Here is a 10,978-nt window from a genome sequence, read left to right on the forward strand (position 1 = left end):
TTCATATTGAGTGGTGGCATCTGATGATTTGGATAGCCATCTTTCTCGGAATTGCACGTGAAACGTGAAACCACGAGGGTCAGAAGTTCTGACTGCTAATAATTGCCATCAACCAGATGCTGACTGGTCCATTGAGTGGTTGTGTCAGGGCAGTACAACATTGTAGCTTATGTAACATTTACCCTTGGCTCAGAATCAACTAGATTCCTGGCCACAGGTGTACAATGACAGGAGTGGGGATGAAGGGGACAGCAACAATGGCAAGAGAAAGATTCACAGCTGCTGTTCACTTCCTGAAACCAGGTCATAATGTCCCTGTGAACGAGGCATCCCTCAGGAATATGCAAGAGCCATTCCACATGAGTTTGATCGCTGTTTTCCCTATATGGTTTGCATGCTGTTGGGTTGATATCAGCAGTGGCAGGATGAAGCCCTTAATTGACCATTAATTAGCCACTTAAATGGCAATGGGCAGCTGGGGCATGCAAGATTTATTATGCTAACACATGAAAGGGAGGTAGAAAAATGTACCTAATGTCAATTAGCTTAACAGCTATTGTTGGAAAAGTATTGCAATCAGTTATTAAGGAAGCAATAACAGAACATTTGAAAAATCATAATTAACCAAGTAGAGTCAACATGGCTTCTTGTTAGAGTAATTTATTAGAGTGATTGAGACTTTCTCAAAAAAAATGTGGATAGAGGGGAATCAGTATTTTATTTATATACATGTGGACTTCCAGAAGGCATTCAATAAGCTAGCTCACAAAAGCTTAAATTGTAAGCAATGAGGCCATGGTATTGGAGGTAGTATATTGGCATGAATAGAGAATAGGCTAATGGCTAGAAAACAGCAAGTGAGGATAAGGGTTTGTTTTTTCAGGTTGGTAATATGTGACAGTGGGGTTCCACAAGAATTAATGCTGGGACTGCAACTGTTTACAATATATATTAATGACTTAGAGGAAGGAAGCAAATATACTGGATGACACAAAAATAGGTGGGAAGGTAGATTGTGAGAGGGATACAAATAGTTCAGAGAGGTTTTGATAGGTTAAGTGGGCAGAAGTTGGCAATTAAAAGTATAATGTGTGAAAATGTGAAGTTGTTCAGTTTAGCAGGGATAACAAAAAAAAGTATGGTTTAAATTGAGGAAAAACTGCAGAAAGCTATAAAACAAAGAAAGCTAGCGTGCAGGAGGGCAAATGGGGTGTTGCCCCATATTTCAAGGTGATTGGAATGTAAGAGTAGAGAAGTCTTACTGCAATCGTACGAGGTGATGGTGCAATCACATTTGGAGCACAGTGAGCAGTTTTAGTCCTTTTAATTAAGGAAAGATGAAATTTAATTGGATACAATTCAGAGAAGATTCACAAGGATGATCCCCAGTCAGGTCAATTGCCTGAATAAGCAAATATTAAACAGGTTTGGACTGTACTCACTGGAATTTAGAAGAATAAGTCATTTCATTGAAATATCTAGGATTCTTAAGAGGCTTGACAGGGTAAATGCTGAGATGTTTCCCCTCATGGCAGAATCTAGCACCAGAGGACATAGCCTCGGTATAAAGGGGGTACAATTTAAGATGAAGGTAAGGAGGAATTTTTTTTCTTAGAGTGTTGAGTGCTGTGGAGCAGAGTCCTTGTGTATGTTTAAGATTGAGATTGATCAGGAATCTAGAGTTATAAGGAAAGGGCAGGAAAGTGAACATGAGGAATGTCAGACCAGCCATGAACCTATTGAATGGTGGAGCAAGACCTAGGGGCCAATCGGTCTACTCTTGTTTCTATTTCTTATGGTCTTAGTTTTTTTTTACCAGCGAATGTTAGGTTCTGCCTTTGACAATGTATTATTTGATATTTTCTTTTCTTACAGACTATGGAAGGACTACTTTGGAAAGTCAACTTACAATGGCTACAACAAATGGTATGTATCTGGAATGGTATAATGAGAAAGATATATGAATATATCTGCATCGTAGCATGTTGACTTTTGAGTCAGAACGTGAAGAGACATTGCAGATGGCTCTGCTGAGATGTGATTATGTATCCTTATTTAATATTAAGTTGTTCTTGCCTGAAGGTCAGTGCATTCTGCAAGTTGACGCTGGATATTTTAACTCTTTCTTTTGCATTCCATTGTACCATCAATATTTGAGCCAAAACAATAGACCAGAAGATGATTAATAGATGATGAGGGATATATGCTGACTGGCTACTTATGACACTAGTGTGAAACCCAGGCATACCTGGCTAACATAAGTGTAAGGAGAGCTATGCAGCCATATCAAATATAGTTGAGTACATCTCCTGCCAGACTGACAGGAGCACACCTCCTCCCAGACTGATGTGAGCTCACCTTTGCCCCAGTTGACCTTCCTCAATTTTACTGCTTTCATGGTTACATACTGTTCAGCCACAGTTACTCCTTTTGCTGTTTTTAGAGTCCCCTACACTTTAACCATAAGCTGCCCTCTTTTTGGCAGTAAGAAATGGGCTTTAAGATGGTTCAGTAACACAGCATACCTTCCTCTGCTTGAAAGTGCAACTGCACTTTGAGAAGGTGCACACAAATGAATGGAAGCATCATTTAAAGCAGTATCATTATAAGAACAATGCAGCAAGTACTTGCTTTTGAAATTTAAGAAGAAACGCTGTTTGCCAGGTTCCTACCTCTTATCAAGTACCTTACCATAAAATTTCTTGATTGGGTATAAGTTAATTGGGAAAATGAACTGAAGACGAGCAGGTTTTGGTTTTGATGACATTTCACATTTAATGTCAGCCATTTGAGAAAATCATGGCTTATCTGATTATGGCCTTTGCTTCACAGTTTTACCTGCAATATCCTTTGTCTCCCTTGTCTGTCAAGAATCTAGTCTGTGAATGATGTCTAAAAATTGGCTACCACTTCCTCATTGCAAACTCTACTTTCCATGCTCTGTTACAATGGTGGAATCATTTCTCACATGTCTGGCAATGTACTAGACACTTCATTGTGCATACCGTCAGCCTTTTTCATTCATCATCTCATGACAATCCTCATCTGATTCCTCTGCAGTAGATGTTGTCCTTTCAAGGTTTACATCTGCTTGATCCTTTCTCCTTGCACTGGCTGCAGGTCATTCATGCCTGGTAACTCATCACTTGAAAGTTTTACCTCTAGCTTTTGAATAGATGCATATTTAGGTCAGGCAGCATCCAAGGAGCAGGGGAATCATCGGCAAAAGCCCTTCATCCTTTATCCTTTGAGGCGGCATAATGGCTCAGTGGTTAGCATTGCTGCCTCACAGAGCAAGGGACCAGGGTTTGATTCCCACCTTGGGCAACTGTCTGTGTGGAGTTTGCACATTCTCCCCGTATGCGCATGGGTTTCCTCCCAGAGAATCCAATGATGTGCAGGTCAGGTGAATTGGTCGTGCTAAATTGCCCATAGTATTAGGTGCATTATTCAGAGATAAAGATAGGGGTAGGGGAATGGGCCTGGGTGGGTTAATCTTGGGAGGGTCTGTGTGGATTTGTTGGGCCAAATGGCCAATTTCCATATTGTAGGGAATCTGATCTAATCAAACCAGGAATGAGGCCTCATTCCTGATGAGGGGCTCTTGCCCGAAATGTTGATTCGCCTGTTCCTCGGATGCTGCTTTTCCAGCACCATACTCTCGACTCTAATCTCCAGCATCTGCAGTCCTCCCTTTCTCCTAGATGCATGTTTAGCCAATTTGCACTTTTTAAATGATAAGACATTGTGGAATGAGAATGGTAATTAGATACCAGCATGCTGTCATTTTCCATCCTTGCATCCCAGCTGCTGCTCATGGCTTCAGGCATAGTCATTCCAATGTTGGTGAGCACCAACTTCTCCATGGTGACAAGGACATGCTGTGCATCACAATACCCCATAAGAGAGAGAAATACCATTGAGCGTGGGGCGATTTGTAAGGGTGACATGGCTGTAATGCTGATGTAGCTGACCATATAAGCTGAGAGATATGGAAATTAAGCATGCATTAGTATAAATTGAATGAGAGTGAGGTAAAGCTGTGAATGGGAATTAAGAGTCGTGTTTGAAAGAGAATATGGAAAAGTGAATAAAGAGCATGTGATGAATTGAGTTGGTTTAAACCTAAACCGCTGGCTTGGGTTTAAAGACCATGCCATTTGAAGATGTATTTACTGAACTTGCCCGCTCTTGTCAGTTCATCAAATGTCTCATGTCACTTTCAAGTTCTGTACGATCGTGTCCCTAATCTACAGGGTTACAGACCAAATCCTGGAAAGTGAGTTTAGGCTGGATGGCTCATCTTTCAGCCAGCACAGACAAGATGTGCCAAGTAATTGTTCTGTGTCAGAGGTGCTCTGATTCTACAGCCAGATTCATTTCATTTATTCTTCCATGGAGTGTGGATGCTCTAGTCTAGCCTAGCATTTGTTGCGCATCCCTTTGTGGACCGCAATTTCCCCCCAGACGTGGTCGACGATGCCCTCCACCGCATCTCTTCCACTTCCCGCTCCTCCGCCCTTGAGCCCCGCCCCTTCAACCGCCACCAGGACAGAACCCCACTGGTCCTCACCTACCACCCCAACAACCTCCATGTACATCGTATCATCGGCCGTCATTTCCGCCAACTCCAAACGGACCCCACCACCAGGGATATATTTCCCCTTCCCTCCCCTATCAGCGTTCTGAAAAGACCACTCATTCCGCGACTCCCTCGTCCGATCCACACCCCCCACCAACCAAACCTCCACTCCCGGCACCTTCCCCTGCAACCGCAAGAAATGCAAAATTTGCGCCCACACCTCCCCCCTTACTTCCTTCCAAGGCCCCAAGGGATCCTTCCATAACCGCCACAAATTCACCTGCACCTCCACACACATCATCTATTGCATCCGCTGCACCCGATGTGGCCTCCTCTATATTGGGGAGACAGGCCGCCTACTTGCGGAACATTTCAGAGAACACCTCTGGGACACCCGGACCAACCAACCCAACCACCCCGTAGCTCAACACTTCAACTCCCCCTCCCACTCCACCAAGGACATGCAGGTCCTTGGACTCCTCCATCGCCAGACCATAGCAACACGACGGTTGGAGGAAGAGTGCCTCATCTTCCGCCTGGGAACCCTCCAACCACAAGGGATGAACTCAGATTTCTCCAGTTTCCTCATTTCCCCTCCCCCCACCTTGTCTCAGTCAAATCCCTTGAACTCAGCACCGCCTTCCTAACCTGCAATCTTCTTCCTGACCTCTCCGCCCCCACCCCACTCCGGCCTATCACCCTCACCTTGACCTCCTTCCACCTATCGCATTCCCAACGCCCCTCCCCCAAGTCCCTCCTCCCTACCTTTTACCTTAGCCTGCTGGACACACTTTCCTCATTCCTGAAGAAGGGCTTATGCCCGAAACGTCGATTCTCCTGTTTCTTGGATGCTGCCTGACCTGCTGCGCTTTTCCAGCAACATATTTTCAGCTTGAGAAGGTAATGGTAAGCTATGAGGTTCCCAAGGCTATGTTGCTGTTATTGACTGTGATGACTGTCAGTTCCTATTGACTGCTCTGTTGTTGGAGAAGTTTTGTTTCTGTGAGTAGAATAGCTCTCTTCCTGCCCACCTTGAGCATCAGGGCCTCCCGCGCATTATTGGAAAATCTTAAAGCCTAATGTATCTTGTTTTGTTCCATTCTTGAGTCTTTTCCCTTTTGACTGTTCTCAGAATGACATGCAGCACCTCCTCCACTCAAAATACGCTTCCACTTTAAAAGGTGTGGCTCGCTTGGTCTCATTCTGGTGTTAGATGATTTTGCTTCTCTTCTGAAATACTTGTGTGCTGTTTTCATTGGAAAAAAAGAACGCAGATGAATAGTGCAATGTTTCCTTTTTTGGGGGCTATCTGAATTTGCCTCCAATCCAGTGTCTTCCATGAGAGAGAAAATAATTTTTGTTTGTCGTCTGTCAAGAAACACAAATGGTTTTTTTGGTAATGCAAGTAAATGACGTTATCTCATGGTCTGAAATGAGCCTACACATAGACTATGAAGTAATGTATATTTAATATGTGCATTAGATTTTGAGTACAATCCAGAAAGTGGTTGAGTATTGTTTAAATATTGTTGATTACTTAATGGTATAGGCTTTGGTCAGAAAGTTGTCAGGAAAACTTGATTAGCTGGATTTTCTGTTAGTGAATGGATGGAGCATTTAGCTTGAGATGTTTTATGGAAATGGAAAGGATTTCAGCAAATTGAATATTCACAACGCAATAGGACATGTAAAGTATATTATACACACACATACCAAGAAAGAAATGCTTTGAATTTTATTTTTTTAAAGGTCTTAACTGCTTAAGTACTTAATGTGGTATTATGCAAAGATATTTTTAAAAGTATCTTTTTGTTTTCACAGATGGCTCTGAATTAAAGATACATTTCCTGGGAAACACCCTCACGAAAAAGGAAGTCAAACTAATGCTGGCATTGCTTCTCATTATTGGTGTATTTTTATTGTTGATTTCTTTGGTATTCCTTTGTGTTATTATTTACTTACATGGAAGGAAGTCCTTTCGGCACATAACTCAGTCCTCAATTCCAATGAATAGCATTTAATTTGTTCCAGCTTTGTGACTGTTTTATGATTATATTCAAGGGTTTAAGAAAAATTATTTTCACATAAGTTAATGTTCTTCTAAGCCTTCTGATGTTTGGATTTGTCATGATAGAATCCAGTAATTATATTTAGAATTGCAAAATTGAATAAAATCATGAAATATAAATGTTAACTTCAAGCTAAATCAAATTCTAAAATTAAAAGCAAAGAATTAGCATTAAGTGACTTTCTCTTTCATCTTTTCAGAATAGGCTGTTTTTTACACAGGCTAACTTTAAAATTCCCAATACTCCAGCCACCCACCAGGTGGGAATCATGCCCAGGATAAGTTAAAATCTTGAGTTGTTTAATTGGTCTGAACTTACTGCTCCTTCTCAAGATTCCCCTTCTCCATATTTTCTGTCCCTCCCAAAACTAGCATCTGGCCTGCAACCCACCTCTTTACTTGGACCAGGATCTGGAGACCCAGCCTCAATTCCTGTTTCTATCCTTCAGCCTTAAGGTCAGCCTTGTCATTTTAGAATTAAGATTGATGGGCAATGTTAAAATAAGCAATTAAAATTGACCAATTCATTGCTCCATTCTCTTGTTTTGAGTTTACCAAATGCTTTGGGTCCCCTATGAACCAATACCAACCAAAGAAAATTGTCCATGTAGAATTTTTTTTTCCCATTCATTCCTTGGACGTATTGAACTTTGGCAATGGCAATAAATGTTGCCTATCCCTAATTACACTTGAGACAGTGGTTGGGCAACCTTTTTCAAATACTGTAGTCCATAAATCATGAGGGGTATAGATGAGGTTAATTATAGGTCTCTCTTTCCTAGGATGGAGGATTTCAAAACTGGGAGCACATTTTTAAGGTGAGAGCAGAGAGATTTTAAAAAAGACACTCGGCACAGTTTTTTTTATACAGGGTGGTTCGATTGTGGATTGAACGATCTGAGGAAGTGGTGGATGTGGGCACAACTACATTTAAAAGTCATTTGGTTAAGTACATGGAAGAGAGAGGTTTAGAGGGATATAGGCCAGGAGCAGGCAGGTGGGACTAGTTTAGTTTGGGATTATGTTCGGTACGGACTGGTTGGACCAAGGTGTCTGTTTCCATGGGGACTGTGTGGCTGGATGACTATGCAGTGCAGTGCTTAGTGCTGTTAAAGAGAGTGTTTTTGGATTTTACCCAGGATTAATGTGGCACTAATGATTTAGTTCCAAATGGGTTGATGTGTGAGTTGCATATGGTCGTGCTTCCATGAATCTGACTGCTCTGAATGTTCTAAGTGGCAGAGGCTGCAGGTTTGGAACATACTATTTTTAGAGTCTTGGCCAGTTATTGCAGTGCATCTTTCATTTGATACTCGCTGCTGACATTCTGCATTGGTGATAGAGGGAAGAAATGTTTAAGATGGTGGATGGGATATCACGCCACCAGGTTATTTTGTCCTAGATGATATTGAGCTGCTTGAGTGTTGTTGGAGCTGCACTCATTCAGCCAAATGGAGAGTGTTTACTCAAAGTTCTGATTTGTACCTTTTGAGATGATGGAAAGGTCCTGTAGAGTCAGGAGGTGAGTTACTCACCACAGGAAGTAAGCCTGGCATCCAACCTGCTCTTATACCTACAATATTAATATGGCTACTGGGGATCAGTTTCTCTTGAATAGTAAAGTCCAGGATGTTGACAGTGGGAATTAAATGGCTGCTATTGTACTGGGTGCTGTATTCTGTCTTATCCTCCTATGGTTTCACAGTAGACTCAAATGTTTCTTACAGTGGACATTTAGTTTTGTTTTAACCCCAGAATCCTTTCAGAAAACTTGAGGAATGAGATCAGATTTCCATAAAAGTAAAAATATAAGCGCAGGAGTAGACCATTCAACTCTTTGAGCTAGCACCACCATTTGATAATCTTCTACCTTAACATGATTCCTGCACTATCCCTGTATCCTATGTTGTTTAAATGTGTAGAAATTTCTTCACCTTAGCCTTGAGCATTCTCAATGACTGAGCATTCTCAGCCCAGAGAAAATTCCAAAAATCTATTATTATCTGAGTTGAAGACTTTCTCTTGATTTCAGTTCATAATGGCCTTCCTTTTATTTTGAAACAGTGTTCCACTTTTCTAGAATATTATCCCTTCCTCATCACAACATCCTTCCATGTTTACCCTAAAGAGCCCAGTAAGAGGTTTGGATGAGATTACCCTCACATTCTCCTAAAATGCAGTTTCTAAAAGCACAGACTGTTTCATCTTTCACCATAGTAAAATCCTACTATCTTAGGGATCAGTCTGATGAGTCCTCATTGTACTGTCTCTATGGCAGGTACATCTTTTGTAGACATATAAAATCCTGATCGTACTGGACAGGCTAGATGCAGGAAGAATGTTCCCAGTGTTGGGGAAGTCCAGAACAAAGGGTCACAGTGTAAAAATAAGGGGTAAGCCATTCAAAACTGAGATGAGTTGTGAACATGTGGAATTCTCTACCACAGGAAGTTTTTGGGACCAGTTCATTAAATATATTCAAAAGGGAGTTGGATGTGGCTTTTGCGGCTAAAGGGATCAAGGGGTGTGGGGAGAGGGCAGAGATGGAATACTGAGATTGCATGATCAGCTATGATCATATTGAATGCTGGTGCAGGCTCTAAGAACTGAAAGGCCTACTGCTGCTGCACCTATATTCTAGGTTTCTATGTTTCTATCATGGCATCAGACCTGGATCATTTTAACTTCTGTGCTATATCTGAAAAGTTCCGATCTATTCTGGCCTAAAATTCCACAGGAAGATGAAATTGCTGGAGGCCAAGAAACATGATTCATTTGGGCAGACAAAGGAACTGTCCTCAAGGGAAATCATGCAGTAGGTGGTGTGTGTGCTGATTGTAAGTTGGAGGACTATGAAAGGAGCCCCCTTGTCAATGCTGGTTTATATCTATGTAAACACATGATTGCATGTTGCTAATCTCACTACGTTAAAAATAAATCAGAATTCAAAAGACAGTTAAAACTAAATATCAGGAGGACCTAATATAAGGTTTTCTTGTAGTTATGTATAAAAGGTACTTTTAAAAATTAAAATTACGACACTTTTCATATGCTATTTTCATATTTTTAACATTCTTTGTGTAAGAAGAGTTGTTACTATCTGAAGGCACAATAATACCTTTAACCTTTGCATCGTTAATAAGAGAATGCAGTTTTCAGGATATTGGCAAAATGGTTTTATCACGAGTCAACTGATCTGACTGCACTGTATCAAGTATGATTTGGTTCACTATCCTCTCAAACTTTCTTTCTTTTTGAAGAACAAATTAATTCTCATCATTTTCCTTCATAACCAATCATTGTTAAACCCTTCCTCTCTGCCCTCAATCACTAAGATTGAGACCAGCTTCAGTTGTCTCTTCCCCACTTCTGCAACAAGCTTAACATTTTTTTTCTCATTTCCGATAGCCCATTTTTAAACTTTCCATTTTTAGTGAAGCCCTGATTTAGTCAGTGAGTAGTTATCAGTAATGCAGGATCTAATGTCAAGTGATTCACTAGCCTTTAGGCCTATGAGTCCTGAGTTTCACTAGCATGCTCCAACATTGAATCCTACCCTATTCACTTGTAAAAATAACATATCCACAAGAAGAACAGAAGTTGTAGAGGTTTGGAAGTGGATTGGATAATTGCCAGGAACCTCCAGAAATGTTTGCTGGTGAGATAAATCACAAGAGAGTGCTAGGGGCTGATTGGGGGAGGTTAACATTTGGGGATAAATGGGAGAAATTCAGAAGATAAGAGGCCCAACGTATTCCTGCAAAGCCATGAGGAACAAGAGTGTTGCTCCTAGTCCACAGGTAAGCTTTAAAAATAACTAACATCTTATGCATTGCAATTAGATTTCCAGTTGTAGTGTAGCTATTGTGAATAGCAGGTAAGTGTTTGTATGGAAGCAAAAAGAGAGAGGAGGTACATATATAAAAAAGTATGTGGAGTCTAGGCGAGAAAATGTGCATTGAAATGGGCATCAATAAATGGCTAGAGAAAGGAATGAGTCGAAGAGTGTGGTGCTGGAAATGTACAGCCAGTCAGGCAGCATCCGAGGAGCAGGAGAATCGATGTTTCGAGCATACGCTCTTCATCAGGAATGAGGCTTGTGGTCCAAGAGGGCTGAGACATTAATGGGAGGGGCAATGGGGCTGAGGAGGGAGTAGCTGAAAATGCAACAGGAAGATGAAGGTGGGGGTGAAGGTGATCGGTCAGAGAGGAGGATGAAGCAGATAGATTGGAACAAAGATGGACAGGTATGACAGTTAAAGACAGCGGTGCTGAGTTGGAAAATTGGATCTGGGACAAGGGGGAGAGGGGAAATGAGAAAACTGGTC

The 10,978-nt window shown here is 41.4% G+C and overlaps 1 protein-coding gene across 1 annotated transcript in view; it reads left to right on the plus strand.

The window, feature by feature from the left end:
- The window catches only part of hephl1a (hephaestin-like 1a), a 141,020-nt gene extending 131,339 nt beyond the window's left edge, over nucleotides 1-9,681 (plus strand). The window contains exons 19-20 of the mRNA XM_072577820.1: nucleotides 1,876-1,926; nucleotides 6,404-9,681. Of these exons, the coding sequence (XP_072433921.1) occupies nucleotides 1,876-1,926; nucleotides 6,404-6,603 (251 nt within the window). The 3' untranslated portion in view covers nucleotides 6,604-9,681. The remainder of the gene's footprint in view (nucleotides 1-1,875; nucleotides 1,927-6,403) is intronic.
- Nucleotides 9,682-10,978: the final 1,297 nt, after the last annotated feature.

This window comes from Chiloscyllium punctatum, chromosome 9 (assembly GCF_047496795.1).
Source record: "Chiloscyllium punctatum isolate Juve2018m chromosome 9, sChiPun1.3, whole genome shotgun sequence".
NCBI lineage: Eukaryota > Metazoa > Chordata > Chondrichthyes > Orectolobiformes > Hemiscylliidae > Chiloscyllium > Chiloscyllium punctatum.